This window comes from Cygnus olor, chromosome 1, assembly GCF_009769625.2.
Source record: "Cygnus olor isolate bCygOlo1 chromosome 1, bCygOlo1.pri.v2, whole genome shotgun sequence".
NCBI classification, from domain to species: Eukaryota; Metazoa; Chordata; class Aves; order Anseriformes; family Anatidae; genus Cygnus; species Cygnus olor.
The window spans coordinates 151,162,688-151,180,170 of record NC_049169.1 but is presented as its reverse complement, the minus strand read 5'-3'; the positions used below and the strand labels follow the sequence as shown (position 1 = coordinate 151,180,170).

The window sequence follows — 17,483 nt, the reverse complement described above, 5'->3', positions numbered from 1 at the left end:
CACACAAGAAATCAATTGCTTTCAGAAAATCACAGGCTGAGAAAGGGCCAAATGTGTCCATAAATTTAATCTTTTCCAATGAGCAACCTCATCACAAAATGCCTTAAAAAATTGTCAAGTTCCAACTTTTTAAAATGTATTTTTTTGCCTCCTGCTGTTCTTATTGGCATGATTTTTCAGGACAGCATTCCACTAGTATGGAAGTTAGAAGACTTCCAATTTCCAATCTAAAAATTTATGCAGGCCATATTTTATATCTGTGATCCTTTAGCTCCTCTCTCTCCCCCATCTTTACTTTCTGGATGTATTTTACAGAGTGAAATCACACTCCTTCTCAGCTTATGCTTTGCTGTTTGAAACAAGCTAGTCTCCTTTAATAGAACTTTAAAGATGTTTCTGTTTAAAAATAAACTTCATAGCTGTAGAAATCCAAGTGTGTACTAGCTCTTCCTAGTAGGGGGGCACTGACATATGAAGGAAAACGCATCAGCGATGAAATAAAGGTGACACACTTCTACGCTCCTGTCTTTCTCCTCCAGTTTTTCTTCCCCCACATAAATACAGCTCAGGGAGTCTGTGTACAAATTTGGTACTGTTTGTCAGCACCCAAACAAGCTGTAAAATAAATCACGCAACCTAATTTTAGTTCTGGCTGGCAAAGCCAACATTGTTGCTATCCTAATGCTTGTAATTTGGCTCAGCGAAAAATGCTTTGGAGGCAGAATTGTTTAATTACTTCAAAGGCTGTTGGCCGACTAAGGCTCAACAGGCTTCCAGCTGGCAAAGACAGGAGGGGTTCTGTTCTCCATCTGAGAGGAAGGGTGCTTTAGGAGGAAGCCACATAAAATCCTGAACTTGATATAGGGCTCGTCGTATTTGTATCCACGGCATGGCAAACTTGGCCCTGCCAACAAGCACTAAAGGACCTTTGCCGCTTTGCTCAAGCTAGTCACTGAAAACTACCAACCAACTCCAACATTTGAGGAGAGATTTAAAGAGATTTAATTTTTCTTTCCATTGTTTGAAGCACTGTTCACAGAAACTTGCTCGGATTAGGGCATGCATTTGAGGGAAGGGGTTTGAGGGCACTACACTGTACTAGTGCTGAATCTTCTGTCAGCAGGACACTTTAAGTTTTTGACCTTTTTTTTTTTTTTTAATTCTAGAATAACTACAGTGAGTCATATAAATGATTATTTAATGTTACAAATCCGATTATTTTAATATAAATAGATTTTAAATAATTGTGGCAGTGCCCAAAGCACCCCACTCATGTCTTCAGTCACCGTATTTGCTGATGTTGAAAATATAACTGCAAGGATGAGGCGGAAAACATTTCCTGCGCCTCTAGACGCTATTTTCTGAAACAATCTTTTGTCTCCTCATACAGTTTTCCTGAAGCACCGTCGCTACGCTTGCGCTGCGCTGCTCTCCCTGCGGCCCCACAGACACCCAGAGAAGCCCAGCTCCCTTCGCCTGCTTTATGAGCCCGCTCCCTTCCCACACAGCCCCGCCTCTCCACATAGGCAGCCACCATGCAGGTACCGCCACCCTTCTCCCCCCCGCTGATTCTCCGTTGCCTTTCCCTCCCGCCTTCCCCCACATTCCCCCGCAAGGCCCGGCCCGCCGGACGAGACCATGAGGGAGCAGCGGGGGGGGGAGACACTGAGGAGCGTCAGCGAAGCGAGGCGCCCCCCTCCCTCCGCCCGTCTTCGCGCGCCGCGTCCGTTTCCGGCGCGCGCTCGTTCCCGCTCCGCCGCCGCGGGGAGGCGCCGCGCAGCGGGCGCAGGTAAAGGGCAGGGGACGGGGGCGGTGGAGCGGAGCCCTTAACGCCCCCCCCCGCCTGTGAGGGGCCTTAGTGCCTTAGTAGAGGGTGGCCGGCCGGCCGGCCGGACCCCGGGGGTGCTGCCGGGCGCTGCTCTCTCTTTTTTTTTTTCCCCCACCCATTTTGTAGAATAAGAGTCACGCAAAAATATGAAGGAGCCCCTGGCTGCCTATTAAGGAAAGCGGTGAAACAGACTGAATGTAACATTGTGGATTTACAGTGAGCAGAGATAAGAGTTACTGCCATTTTCTGTCAGCTTGAACTTCGCCTGCAGCAGAAGTACGCAGGCTGCTTCAAAATTAAGCGACTTAGCGGTCTGTTAATTTGTATAAATTATTTTATGCTTTATCTATGCAAGGTATTGTGACCTTAAGGGGGCAGGAGTAATCAGCTACAATTACATAAGCGTAGGAAGCTGTTACAGTCCGTGTTGAGCTCCTATGCAGGTTTATGAGGGTGTTTACTCATGATGTTTCCATCACAGTATCACTATGGTGGTTGGCACTTCAGAAATAATAAAAAGTGCCGTTTGTAGAATTCTAGAGATGCTTATGTGTGTGTTTTGATGTATTTTGAAAGGTCTTTCAATGTATTAGGATGTGAGCTCAGAAATAAGCTTTGTGTGTATTTTTAGATTGACTAAGATGCCTGTCCTAACTTCTTGTTTCCTTTCAGGTACCTCATCAATAGCTTGCAGTGGCAATGGAGGCAATGATGCAGACTGTGTGGTAATCGCAACATAAACCAAAATATTCCTGGCTGTACAATACTCTTGCAGTACAATTCAATGCCTAACATTTCAGAAGAGGAAAAGGAGAATGGGTCTGGAAACAATGGAAACACTGGAAAGAAACATGGAAAAGAATCCCCGGAAGCTTCTCTTCATGATTCTGTAAAGCCATACTGCATGTCAGATACCTCCACTGCATCACTGGTGTCTAGGGGAGATGGACATTACCCATGGGGATGTCCTGTGACTCATACACGAGAGAAATTTTATACCATTTGCTCAGACTATGCTTTTTTAAACAGAGTAACATCTATTTGTAAAAGCCCAAGTGCTTCAGTTAGTGCCTGCCTGTCGAGCAGTGCTGCCTTAAATGTTGGAAATAACACACCTAGCTTGCTGGGCGTTCAAACTGGTGCTTCAGACATAATCTACGGTGAAGATCCTAACTTGGAAGACTTGTCTGGCAGTCTTGGAAAGCTTCCACTGGCATGGGAAATCGACAAGTCAGAGTTCAACAGCATGACCACAAACCATAAGAACAAAGCAGGTGAGGTGGTGAACATTAGATGTTGTGTTAGAGAAAGCTTATTTCAGAGCTCGCTTTTGGAGAGGGAAGGTCAGCACTCATGTTGCTTGAGTGCTGTAGGAGAGCCTGCACATCATTTCAAACAACTTCCTAATCTGCAAAGGGGAGAGTGAGGTAGGAGGAGTGAAAGCCAAATGTAGCTGCCTGGATAAGTGGCTCTAAAACACGACTGGCTTGTGCTTTACTGTGTGGGTTGGTTTTTTGTTTTTGGTGGCTTTTAAAAACTTTTCTGTAGTAGAACCCGGTGCGTTATGCAGCGATTATTTCTACCTGTTAAGTACAGTTTTGTCACTTGCAGAAGTGTTTGAGGGTACTTCATAGATGTGTTTTGAAAATAAAGATGTGCTTTATTCATGACAGCAAGTGAAATCATTAGTTATCTAGGAGAGCAGTTGGTTTCTGTAATGAAGTTGTATATATTCATTTGCTGTATGTTTACAGTGTTAGGGGGCCCATTTCATTACAGCTGGCTTTGCTGCCTCCTATGTGCTTTCTCAGATTGCTGCTGTGAATTGCGCTCACATACACGCATGGTTTTGTTTTGTAATTCTTTGCTTATCTACAGCTGTCTGTAGCTTTTTTTTTTTTCTTAACGTGTTGGCTAGCTAGTCAAATTGCAGTTTTATATCTCTTATTGTGAGACCAGTTTAGCAAAACTTAAATAGGAGTTTGGAAAATTGCCATTGTTTTTTTCATGTGTATGGGCAGTGTCCTTAAATACAAGAAGGAATGATAACATCTTACAGGATAGTCAGCTTTTCTAAAATATATGTATTATATTTTATTTGGATATGATGGCTTCAAAATTGGACAAACACTCTAACACATGGTCTAACTCTTTTTGTTTTTCCATTGCCTCAGTGGCTTAAAAATGAGAAGACCTTAGGGGTGTGTTATTCTTGCTGAATTGGTGTATAAGTTTTCGTCAGAAAGTAGCTGATTACACAGCTTACCTTTGAAAAGCAAATGTTCAATTATGTTTTTCTGTGCATTTAATGTTCTGTGATGGGAGGTTCATGTTGGTTTCTCTAGTCTGGCAGCATATTTTCAGCCTTTTAGGATCTTCAAAGAATGTGTTTCTGGGACAGCTGATAAAACTCATCAGGAAGTTTTCAGATTGACTGCTTTCTCTGAACAGTTGAAGAGATCATCATTAATTCTTTTCAGAAAAACACGATGTTGTTTATGTACCTAACGGGTGCTTTGGGATTTTACAGACCTGTTGAAAATCTTGATTGGTTATTTTATCCTTCAATTAATATTTAGTCCCAGTTTGCGAGTACTAACGCAGCCGTCATCTGTTATTTGAGGTGCATGCTATTACTAAAAATATTTATGGAGAAAGATATAAAAGGTAAACAAGGTATTCATTTGTTTCTGAAATCTGCTTTGCAGGCAATATGAAGAAACAAGTGACAAAGAAAAAATCTGTGGAAAAAAAAAGCAAACAATACAGGGAGTGTCCTCAGCGCTCTGCTCTTGAGGATGTGAAGGAGAGGAAAGTGTTGGACCTCCGGAGATGGTAGTATTTATGAAATGCATTTCAGGTTATCCCCATAAAATTTATAGGTAGACACCACTGCTGGTTATTTTATTTAAGACTCCTTAGTTACATCTTAATCGTTTTTAACAGAACTACTGTATGGGTTTGTTAAACATAAGCACACTAAATCTCGTACTTTCTAGAGTAGAAGAAAGAATGAGATCTTCCCTCCCATCTGCTGAAATTCTAAGAACATTTTTGTTTTTAAAGAACTTCTTTCAGTATGGAAAAAAAATGTGAGGGTTCAGTGTTTAAAAAAGTTGCAAGTTCACTAGCATGGTCTTGCAAAAATTAAGTGTAGAGCTGATGTATATTGCTCCTGATTTTTCTTTTAAGTTGGAAATACTAGATCAGAACCTGTCAGTTCTCTGAATGTATATCATATGAGTTCACTCAGTTCAATGAACTCCTCTGGTTCTTATTATATGTCTATGACATAAGGAAGTTAGACTAGAGAATCTGCAGCCCGGACAGCATTCTTTGTTAGATTGTCACAAATGCAGTTGACTGAAAGTTCGTATGTTAGAAGAGACAGGATCAAACTATGTTGTATTAGTATAGAACCGTTTTTCCTACAGGATCATTTTTACAGAACCCCTATGATACTGTTAGAAATTTGACCTGTTTGTATGATAGTGAGTAGTGATATCTGACAAGCATAAAGAAATGTATTAGTATGTTTGCTCCTTTTTTTTGTTGTTGTTGTTTAAGTATACATTCTTTTATACAATAAGAGTGAAAACTTGTAGTAGAGCTTGTCACTTCAGGGGCATGACACAAAGAAAAGAAGTTCAGGTTGCTCACGTAACCAAATCAAGAATTCTTACTGATGTGTTTGTTGTTCTTGTTTTAGGTATTGTATTAGCCGACCTCAGTATAAGACTTCTTGTGGAATTTCTTCATTAGTATCTTGCTGGAATTTCTTATATAGTACGCTGGGAGCTGGCAGGTAAATCACACTTACATACCCTTTTGCCTCTAAAGAGTCTAAAATGTGGTGTTAATTTCTTTATTAAACAATTTCTTTTTTTTTTTTTTTTTTTTCAGTTTGCCACCTATTACTCAAGAAGAAGCTTTACACATACTGGGTTTTCAACCCCCATTTGAAGACATTAGGTTTGGTCCATTCACTGGAAATACAACTTTAATGAGGTATGCTTGATTCTTTTGATGAAGCCAAATAGTTAATAGATGCAAAACTGTCATGATAAAAACTAGATCATACAATCTCTAAATTCATTTATTTAAAATTCATTTAAAAATTAATTCATTTATTTTAAAAAAAATAATTATTCATCTTAAGTTTTAAAATAACAGAGCATATCTGGGTGCTCTGACAGTGTCCAACACAGCTTTTCAAAGGTTTTTTTACGCTAGCCATTATGTATGGTGCAGGTGTTGTTAGATCATGAGAACATGAAATCGAATTAAATTTTTTGTTTCAGTTTGATTAATGGTTGTATGAATGAATCCATCTCCTGGTTAGGAAATTTGTTCTTTACCCTCATTTTGTTCTTTACCCTTATTTTCCTGTTGTTGTTAAATGCCTGTTAATGTCACTAAGAAAGCCTGAAATGGCTCTTGATACATTGGTAGCTTTATGTAAAAAAAAAAAAAAAAAAAAAAAAAGAAATAATGAGTTCATTGCACCTTTGCACAAAGGAGCTATTCAGGATGAGGTGTGTAGGTGAAAATGGGGCTGGAGTCACAGAAGGCTTGAACTTTCAAATTCTTTCCTTTCTGCTCTATTGCTTCCTGATCTTGAGGAGTTAGGTCTAAAATCTTTGTCCATTCTTTGTTTTACTAAACTCATAAAAACTTTTAGAATTAAACAGGGCCTCGAGGTTTGAACATCTTAAAAAGGCTTTGATGTGTTACCCGTTTATGAGATTCAAAAATTTTGCTGTTTCTTACAAGCCGTGTGAATCACGTTTGATCTAGTTAGTATTTTTTGAATGCAATATATATGTTTTGGCATAGAATGTGGGCACTGGATTTGAAAATGTGGGAGCAGTCTGTTCTTAAATAGTAGCATACTGTCTAGATCATTGAAGACTGTCATGAAAACTTCCTTCTGTGCCTTAGAAGACTCAGATCCAGATTTTGCATCTCTTAGGAGTATGTCAGCCATTATAGAACAAGCCGACAGAATATTCTGTCTCTTTATGGCAACAGTCTGTACAGCAAAAAGTAAAACCTGGCATCCTTCTTCCTGTTCCCCAGTGAGTGCCCTACGTGCTGCAGAGAAGTTACCCTCGTTTATCTATTTGTTTTTCTTGCTGTTCAAACCACTTTAAGCATTTGGCAGACTGTAAAACAGGAGGGCTGAGAGACACACCCATCCTAACATAGTTTTATGATTGAGGTATACTACCTTGGGGGAGGTAAATTTGAATCTTGTAATGCTGTGAAGTAAATATCTGAGACAAAATCCTCTTGGCAGACCTGCTGTCACTTTTTGCTGTGAGGAGTTCTGGTACTGGACTTCTGTGATGCTCTGGGAATGTAAAATTTATATGATAGAAGCCCGATGCAGAATGTCCCACTGAAGTCTCCTGCCTTCTAATGTCTTAGAAAATTTCTGTTGTACACCTTACAAATCATGGCTGAAGCTTGGCACTTCAGAATTTGAGTGTCTTTTTAAAGGCTGAGTAATTGAAAGTTGGATGTGACTGAACTGAACAGAATAGGACCAACATTTCTAAATCTAGCCTTCTGTTTATTATGGTTCTATATCACGTCTGGAAAAGCAAAATGAAAGGAAAGGTTTTGAATATTCATTTACCCTCTTAGAATGATCTGTTTGTGTTATGTACCCTGGTCATCTGCAATTTGTATGCTAGTGTGGTAGGTGCTTAGTAGCACACTGAGGCTTCTTTTCTAAACTGCCAAGCAGAGAGAAGTGTGAGAAAATTGAATTTAATAACTATTGGGTTACTACAGTCTTTAAGCTTATTGTTTCAGATGGTTTAGGCAAATAAATGATCACTTCCATATCAAGGGATGCTCATATGTTCTGTATAAACCTCATGGGAAGAACAAGACAGCTGGAGAAACTGGTAAGCAGCTAATCCTAAAGCATTCATCTTACAGTATATAAAGTGAAAAGTCCCACAACGTGCAGCATTTGACAGGACAAATAATTAGTATTGTTTCAAGTTTCAGATAAGGTATCAAATAACTCCAAATTGCCTGATTTTTCTAATTTTACTTTCTCCCTTATTTTGCTAATGCTTTCATCTGTAATGTTTAAAAAATAAGATGCATTCTCTGATTCTGTGTGGTTTCAATCACAAAGATGGAATTTTAAGGTATCCAGGTTTCCTGGAAGAGGTATTTACTGTAATACTGGGGGAGCAGCACATTTTTATTTCAACGTTTTGGAAATCTCTTTATAAAAATTCAGAATGTACAGCACCAAAGTATTATTGTAATACCTTTATTATATGTTTTGTACTTCTAAAAATATATTTTCAAGTTAGTGCACTCATTTGTTATACCTGCCATTAGCTAACATCTGACTCTAAATGTTAGGTGATTACTTTCAACTTGCTGTTGAAGCTGCATTTTTATGCATGCTTTAAAGTGTGCTATCTAAAGAGAAGTTACGGTTTTATATACAGTTTATTAGCCTTTGGCTCAGTCTGGTTACTTGTCTTCTAACTGGAAGGGTAGTTTAAAAGGATAAAACCATGATGAAAAGTTATGGGGCAGATCATTGAAATGGGAATCCCAGCAAACTGTTCTTCACTTATCAATTGTATGTTCAGCTATTTTTTGAAATTCTCAAGCGGGATACCATGTTTCAGCGTCTTTTCTCACATTCCCTGAAACTGAGCACTGTAGTTACGTTACAGAATATGGTATCCTCAAATATGGGAGGCGATCCCGAGACTATTAAGAAGCTTATGATATCTAAGTGTTTGAAAAGCTTTCAGGTGTTTCGGTAGTGTCATTGCTACCTGACTTCACTTCATCTGACTAGAGCAGTGGGATTGCCTTATGTTGCAATGTCTATTTCCTAAGTTGAGATACTTTTGCTTCTTTTTTGCAGAAAAAAGTAATTTTTAATGTTTTTGATCTACATATAATGCATACTGTATATTCTATTTCTCTAGAAAAGTCTATGGGGCAGATGTTAACTTTTTTTGTACCAGGCAGGAAACAAACTAGGTTACAAGTTTTAAATGAACACTGTATTTTGTGTGTGCTGTTAGATCACATCCTCTAATTGGAAAACTAACGAACAAAAAACCCAACAACAAAAAAACAGGTGTAACTATTTCATATTAGGAAATAAGTCTCTCTCTCTTTTTTTTTTCCTAAATATGATGTGCAGGATTAAAGCACTGTGGACTGTAACGTTAACTTTCTTTTGTAGCCTTGGGAGCCCTCGCAAAGCTAACACATGGACTGAAAGAGGAATCAATGGCCTACATCTACCATTGCCAGAACCATTATTTTTGTCCAATTGGATTTGAAGCAACCCCAGTAAAAGCTAGTAAAGCATATAGGTAAGATGATATGCTTATGCTTATCTTAGTGGAGAAATGTACAAAAAGAAATTCCTGCAAGTTGATACCATTTTTTTCCCCCAAATAACATTTCATGTTATGTTGTAAAAGCATTTATGTTTGAAATAGCAAAACACTACTGTAGTTTGAAAGGATTGACTTAACAAAACTAAACACAACTGAGCAAGCTAGATTGAGAGAACTTAAACAGAAAACCATAATGGTACTAAGAAGATGCTGAAAGATGTGTATGTAAGTAAGGTAGTTATCTACCTGAAGGGCAAATGAAGAAAGCTAGCCTGAAAAATACAACCCCGTATACCGAAAAAAGTAAGGTGACTGCAGATGAGTGTGTGTGTGACTTTCTTTATAAATGAGAAGCAAAAAGCCTAGCAGTGATATTAATCCATTGTGAAGTAAATATAAAATCTGTAACTGCATAAACAAGTGTTTGTGCATGGGGAGAACAGGATCTTGTAGTACAGCCAGCAGTAGCAGTATGGTGATCATGTACTTTTTTTTTTCAGTGTTGACTAAGAAAGATGATAGAATGTTAAAACTGGAATTTAAGGCTTAGGAAAGTAACTAACTGAATAATTTGTTACCAAGAATCTTGAAAAGAGGGAGGGGTAGAAGCTTGAAGGGATCTCTGAACTATCATAGGATGTTTGTCTTTTTTAAACAACCCTTGAAATGATGAAGTACTTTTGAAAGACCAGGAGAAACTTGATTTGCCAGTTGTTTTAGAATGAAAATATGACAACTTGAATAATTTCAGATTTGTCAGGGTGACATTACTCAGGATAAAATAATGGGATAGTTGATACAGATTTCAATTAAATACAGGTTTAAAATGAGGGTATTATCATTGGTATTCATACTGAATTTAGGGGATACCCTTGGTTTAAAAAACAAAAACAAACACAAATTGCCTCAAGATTATGAACATTTTCAGCCTTAGCAAATTTTATGTGAGATTTTGTAAGGCATTTTACTTGCTGCTATGTTGAGTGTAGTTTGGTTTGCATCATTCACAGAATCATATTCAATTAAGTTGTTTTTCCTGTCTCAAAGTGCTTGCAAGCACAGCATGTACTGCAGGTTTGTGTTGCACTCTCAAGGTTCACCTGTTGGTCAATATTTAGTAATATTATCAATAAGCATAAGAAAATCTCTGGCAAAATTAGCAGATACTGATAGCATGGAGTACTAAGCCATGAAGAGAATAGTTGCTGTGCAAGGTGAGCCTCATTCTTGCATTTTTCTTACCAAGCAGTCTGTGTTTTGCTGTGTTGAAAGCTGTAGTGTCACACCAAGGAATGAAGAATGCTAGCTCTGCTTCTAAAGTTCAGAGTGGTATTTATGTGGAGGCAATAAAGCTTAATCATATGAATCTCATTTGTTCCCAGTGTGAGGCTGTGACCAAGGGGTTGAACAAAAGAATACAGAAGGTGTGGGTTTTTTAATTACGATTCCATTCATTGACATGCCATTTGAGTGACAAGAGTTAAGAAAATGTGCCCCAAATAGACGCCCAACACATCAATCTGCTTAAGTTTACCAAAAGGTTCATGACTTGCTTACTCCATCACTTACTAAGAATGTGCACTGGGAGAGAAAAGGAGTTTAAAAAAAAAACAACATATATATACTAGATTGAAAGTGCAGTTAAAGAAGTAGTGTGGTCCAATGTGTGGAAACTTAAGATGCCTTATATATCTAGTTTGAATTTATATTGGTTAGAAATGAACAAGAGCAAGGATTTGAATACTTTACCTATGGTGGAAATGTATTGGCAGGCACTAGTGATGTTATTTTTAAGACAGTATTGGATTTTTTTTCTTTCCCCTAACAAAAGGCTTTCTCTCCTAAAAATGTAACATGAAGTAATGAGTTCAAGGAGCTTTTACATTCTTCTTTTAGGCTTGAGTTCAAACTAGGGAAGCATCCTGTTCTCTTTGTATCTTCTGATATCTTACTGGGAATAATTATGTTTAGACTCCAGAAGCACAGTCGATAGATTCTGCAGCAGTTCGTGTTTACCTGTTTTTGCATTCTAGTTATAAGAAAAAGCTTTTATTCGAAAATAAAACTAAGAACATTTAAGGTTAAAAAGAAATGGGTAGATAGGCTGCTCGGCTGAGCTTAGTAGACAGTTCTTAGGTCACCCACAGACTTCCTGTATGATCTTAGGTTGCTGGATTTGGACTCGGGAGACCTGGGTTCAGTTCCCAGTTCAACCACAGACTTCCAGTGTGACTTTAGGTAAGTCAATTAATCTATCCTGTGTCTTGGTTTCCCACCTGTAGAATGATGGCATACGTTGTTATTTTACAGGGAATTATAAGAATAAGTAAACGAATTGTTGCAAGCGGTAAGGCCATATGTATGCTGTCTAATTACTACCGCAGAAAATTCTTAGGTTTTGTCACGGTTGAAAATAAATTAGTTTTTCACAGGATAATTACACACGGGAAGTCGCAGAACAAGCCTCTGTATCTCATCAGTCTGCCCTTAGGTCTGTCACAAATTTTCCCTGAACCAGCTACTACAGGCTTTAAGTTTCTTGAAATTAATTAATTTGAATCTGTATCAGTTGAGGGTTTTGTTTGTTTTTTACTGTGTTGGATGCTTAGGAGGAAGCGGTTGAAGTTACCAGTTATTTTCATACAGGTTACCCTGTGGCTTTTAGTAATAACTGTTAAGTGGGGTGTAGTTTGAAAAGAGTGGAAGGGGCTCTTCCATAGCTCTGGCAGAAGTCAGAACTGGGGAAGAAGTTTGTTCCACCCTCATGTGGCTTTCCACAACTCTTACTTACATTTTTTTTGCATATGTTTAGTATTATATTAGACCATCTTACTGGGTAACACTGTTTTTGAAGAAGATTTGTCTTTCTCCCGAACAATAAGCAATAGCACTTCTATCTTGCTTTCAAGCTTTGTGAAACAGAAATCTTCCCTGTAGGCAATTGCAAATGCTATAGGAGCTGGTTTTAGTTTGGCTGAGAAAAAAAATAAATTAGAAAATCCTTAAAAAATGAATACATGTATGTATAGAATGTTAATCTATTTTTTCTTTAGTATGCGCAATAAATCTTACTAGGATTGTATCCTCTGTTGAACAGAGGTCGTGTCTTGCAGCAAGAAGTAGAGTATTGGATCTTAATTGGAGAGCCCAGCAGAAAACATCCAACGATACACTGTAAAAGGTATGTTACTTGGTAAGAATTCTAAATGCTTTTTCTTTAAGAACAATTTGTATATATCTACTTGGAGCTACTGACTGACTTATTTGTTCAAAAGAACAAATATAATGCAGTTTTAAGAGAAACAGATGCTTTAATGAGAAACCTCTTGTTGACCTCAAGACTAGCTCTGCAGTTGTAGATCATGTGGCAGGACGTGTTGGTTGCTGAAAGCCAAAGCCTGTTTCTCTTGAGTGTGACAGAGCTTGTATTAGTCAGGCAGAAAAGACACGCAGGGTGCCTGCAATCATGCTAATTGTGATTTATAGGCCATGCGAACCTTGGAGGAGTTTATGCTGCAATTCATGAAGTACTAGACTGTGTTTTGGGAATGCACTGGATATCTCAACATCTCCTAGTGTAGGTACAGCCTGTAATCTGCTGCACTGTTCACTTATGTTCGTGGTGAAGTCTGTCTCCTAAGAAGTTGATGACTAAATTAGACACACGCACAGAGCTAGAGAGTTCTATATAGAAGTCTCATTGATTAGTTATATTTGTCATGATAAATTAATTGAACAGTTTTCTCAGCTTTACTTGACATGCTGGTTCATAATGCTTAATGTTAATTCCTGGAAGGAGGGAACAGTACAAAAGAATTGTATTTCTCAGGAAACCAGTTCCAGTTTTACCAAATAAATTCCTTGCTATGCACACAAGTTAATGCTGGAGTGATTTTTTGTTGTTGCTACATTGGGAAAAGAGCTGTTTGGAGAGAGAAGAACCACGCAAAATTTTCTTTGTTTCCTCTTTATTTTCCTAGTTGTGTTGAAAAAATTTTTGAACATGCTGATCTGATGGTTTCACAGCCAGTCAGATCGATCCAGTACCTAAAACTTAATTTTCTTTGGTGATATGACTATATTCACAGCAGTAAATACCTGCATATTTTGGACTACTGAGATTGAGTGCAACAAAATAAGAAACATATTATGCATGTTGTTGCTGGGTTGAAAAACAGAATACTATGCATACTGACAGACATTTGTCCTGTGGTGTTTGAGCTACAGATGGCACAGCAAAAGCTTTTTGAATATAGAATACAAACTCTAATATTATTTTTGATCATGGAGAAGACATTTGTCTTCCTGCCTTAGTCCCACCAAGAGCTAGCAAAAAGTTCTATGTTTCAGGTACGAGGGCAAAAAGGTTGGGGTGAAAATCTATTTTCTGAACTCGGAAGGTTATGTTAAAGAGAAACAAGTAATTAGACATTGAAAGAATTGGAAAGGTGATGTGCAGGCTTAAAGATGTGTAGAATGTGAGGATATTTGTTTCAGGCTAGAAGGAGCTACGAAAGCTTGAAGAGCTGAGTAAACGGTAGTTTATTACAAATGGGACTTGAATAGAATGGAAAGTGAGTTACGGTGAGAGCTGTCTGGTGAACATAGTTAGTGGATGAGCAAAACAAGGGTTTGAATGAAATACTGTTAAAACAGCAAGAGGATTAAATACAGTAAAAGGAATGTTTATCCTTGCCTAAAACGCTTTGCTTCTCTCTTTTACAAACTGATGATTTGGTAAGCAACGCAACTAATGACTCACGATACTCTTACTCATTTTGGAAGCTGTTTGCCAAGAGCAGCAATAATCACCCGAATGCTTTGATTAAAAGTGAAGCTTTTATATCTAGCTTGATATCTCCAATACTGAGACTTTTTTTTTTATATCTTTATACAGTTGTTTATCTTTAAATCACTGTTAAAGACTACTTAAAGGTTCAGATCTCTATTTACACGTGTGTACAGGAGTCTTGGTGGTGGTGAGGCTTCATATTGTCAGCCAAGTAGTAATAATCTTATTCTGCAGGTGGACAGATATTGTCACTGACCTAAATACCCAAAATCCAGAATATCTAGATATTCGACACCTAGAGAGAGGATTGCAGCATCGAAAAACAAAGAAGGTAAGGTAAACTTATTAAGGTGGGAGGAAAATTCATGGTAGAGTTTGGCAAACCTATTCATACTTAAGCAGTGTAAGATAACTTTACTAAAAAAATAAGTAATGCAGAAGACAAGTCAAATGTGGATACTCAAATACCAGCCATTTATATTTTCTTGCAGGACAAGATATGATATAGCAGTAGCCTGGCATATGCTAGGGTAAACCAGGATGTCTGTGTATACCATATATTTGGTCACAATATTTAACCTTTTCGGCTTAAAATATAGCTGCAGCAAGTATAGCAGTATTCTACAGATAAATTATGGACTCATCCTCTTGATGCATGACCTTCCAGCTGTGCGTAATCTGGAAAGAAAATACAGTAGGGTTGCATCAAACCTAGAACGCATGGGCATCTGCTCTTTGTAGTTACTGGTGATACATACAGTTGTCTTTCCAATAGCTAGGGCCATGTCTTGTGGGTGGGGGTTGTATCTAATTTCCAGATTAAAAGTCTATGAGAAATCCAGATCTTCAGTCTGTGAGGCTGAAGAGATGATTTCAAATGTGGAGACACTATGGAATATTATGTCAGCAACATGAGAATGGACTGGAACAAATAATTTGCATGAAGATAGCTGGAGGGTGAAAAGACTAGCAGAAGATAGGTTATACTAGCCCATGAAAGATAAAATAGATAACTTAAAATGATGAGAAAGACAGTAGCTGAATCTAGAAATTGATCAAAATTGATTGCATAGAGTTTTTTTTTGTTTGTGGGTACAGTGGCGGTGTGGTTGTAGGGTTTTTTTTTTTTCTGTTTTAAGAATTCTGTTACCCGGAAGGATCTTTATTTCAAATATCTGCTTATGTTACAAAAGTGCCTATGTGCATTTAATGAATAACCTTTTTACTTCGATTAGGTTGGAGGAAATCTTCATTGCATCATTGCCTTTCAGAGACTTAACTGGCAAAGATTTGGTCCTTGGAATTTTCCGTTTGGAAATGTCAGGCAGGATAAACAATCCCAAACACAAGGACAAGGTATCGCCAAATCTGAGAGTGAAGACAATATCTCTAAAAAACAACATGGACGACTGGGTCGATCTTTCAGTGCCGGTTTCCATCAGGAATCTACGTGGAAAAAATCTAATCTTCATGAGAGGAGGAACAGCGGGTATCAGAGCTATAATGATTATGATGGAAATGATTAAAATTAACTTTAGATAATAGAGTTGATATATCAAAGTTAGTTTTAATCAAGATATGGTAGGGATTTATTAGTCCTAGGTTATGTACGAATAAAAATTATTAAGATACAGCTTCATTATTATTGAATAAATCTGATTATATGGTTGCAATGGATGAGATCTGATACATAAACTGACATTAAGCACAGATTGTTGTACTTTTGTAATCAAAAGCAAATATGACAGCAAAAACCAATCACTTATTTTGAAATAATTGTACTATATCCTGAGCTGTGAAGACAAAAGAGCAGATTGAAATTAGTCAATGTAATAATCAGACTTAATTGAAAATACTTAATACTCAAAAGCATGAAAATGTAATATGGCTTCACAAAAAAGGGTTATTCTGCATATGGTGTAAGGATAAAAGTAAATAATTGCCTTTCTTTTCAACAGTCCATTTTATTAAAGCTGCTGATACGCAGTGCAAAGAAAAATCACAAAGGTTGGAAAAACACCTTGTCAGATTTACAAAGTGAATGTATGTTCTCAGTCTAGTTCCCAGTAGAGTTCTGTCAGTCAGATAATCATATTCTGTCAAGTAGTTCCCAGTTCCTTTTCCCTTATCTGGATGCCTGTTTTAGGCTGAGGGGAATCACTGGTGCCAGGGAAGGTTCGGGGATGGGACATTCTTTGCTGCTTTTGCTCTGTGGGTACAGTAGCTGATTTCTTATCCTGGGAGCTTGAGAGCACTGACTCGCTTAACACAAGCTTGGGAAATTCAGTTTTATAAAGCTGCATTTCCCATTAGCCCAAGGAGCTGGCTGAACACAGGGTTCTCTTGGCAGTTCTTTTCCTTGTTCAATCTTAAAACTGTTGTTTTTGTGCTGCTCTTTTACTTTTGTATGATGGTAATGCAAGTGCCGAAAACTGCTGGCAGTCCTTACGATATACTGAGGGTCCTGGTGGACAGTGGGATGACCACAAGCCAGCACTGTGCCCTTGTGGCCAAGAAGGCCAATGACACCCTGGGGTGTGTCGGAAGGGGTGTGGTTAGTAGGTCGAGACAGGTTCTCCTCCCCCTCTACTCTGCCCTGGTGAGACCACATCTGGAATATTGCATCCGGTTCTGGGCCTCTCAGTTCAAGAAGGACAGGGAACTGCTTGAGAGAGTCCTGTACAGAGCCACGAGGATGATTAAGGGAGTGGAGCATCTCCCTTACAAGGCAAGGCTGAGGGAGCCGGGTCTCTAGCTTGGAGAAGAGGAGACTGAGGGGTGACCTTATTAACATTTATAAATATATAAAGGACGAGTGTCAGGAGGATGGAGCCAGGCTCTTCTCAGTGATACCCAATGAGAGGACAAGGGGCAATGGGTGCAAGCTGGAACATGGGAGATTCCGCTTAAATATGAGACAAAACTACTTTACGGTGAGGGTGACAGAGCACTAGAACAGGCTGTCCAGGGGGGTTGTGGAGTCTCCTTCTCTGGAGACTTTCAAAACCTGCCTGGACGTGTTCCTGTGTGACCTGATGTAGGTGTTCCTGCGCCGGCAGGAGGATTCGACTAGGTGATCTTCCAAGGTCCCTTCCAATCCCTAACATTCTGTCATTCTGTGATACCTCTAGAGGGCCAGCAAACGATTCAGGTTTTTCCAGGTGTCCGCGTGCAGTCCCTTTGTTTTTTCCCTCCCCGGTTTGGGGTTCATTCAGGTGTTTGCCCAAACGCATCTCAGCAGTTGTACCTTTGTGTGTGTGAACGTTCGTACCTGCTCAAGGATTCATTTCTTCGACATAAACTGATTTCTCATGGAACGCAGGGTTTTTGTAGGTTGCTGCTTTTGTTAAACCAAAAACGGGATACTTTCAGACTTTCGCTCATTCAATAAAATTTGTTTTCTACTTTGTCTTTTGTTTGTTTCTGGAGTGGTTGCCCTACAGTTACTAGAAGATTTCTTTAGGAA

General features: G+C 38.5%; 1 protein-coding gene across 7 annotated transcripts; it reads left to right on the top strand.

Moving 5' to 3' along the window:
• Window positions 1-1,300: 1,300 nt before the first annotated feature.
• Window positions 1,301-17,426, top strand: BIVM (basic, immunoglobulin-like variable motif containing). Of its 7 annotated transcripts, none has more exons than XM_040537691.1 (11): window positions 1,301-1,541; window positions 2,501-3,102; window positions 4,537-4,663; window positions 5,538-5,633; window positions 5,732-5,836; window positions 7,649-7,743; window positions 9,066-9,198; window positions 11,392-11,463; window positions 12,323-12,406; window positions 14,252-14,348; window positions 15,253-17,426. In XM_040537691.1, the coding sequence occupies exons 2-11, from the start codon at window positions 2,613-2,615 to the stop codon at window positions 15,541-15,543; spliced, it is 1,590 nt and encodes a 529-aa protein (XP_040393625.1). In that variant the 5' UTR covers window positions 1,301-1,541; window positions 2,501-2,612; the 3' UTR covers window positions 15,544-17,426. The 7 variants fall into 7 exon arrangements, with proteins under 7 accessions (XP_040393625.1, XP_040393642.1, XP_040393608.1 ...); XM_040537674.1 differs by lacking the exon at window positions 1,301-1,541 and adding an exon at window positions 1,589-1,789; XM_040537683.1 differs by lacking the exon at window positions 1,301-1,541 and adding an exon at window positions 1,863-2,044.
• Window positions 17,427-17,483: the final 57 nt, after the last annotated feature.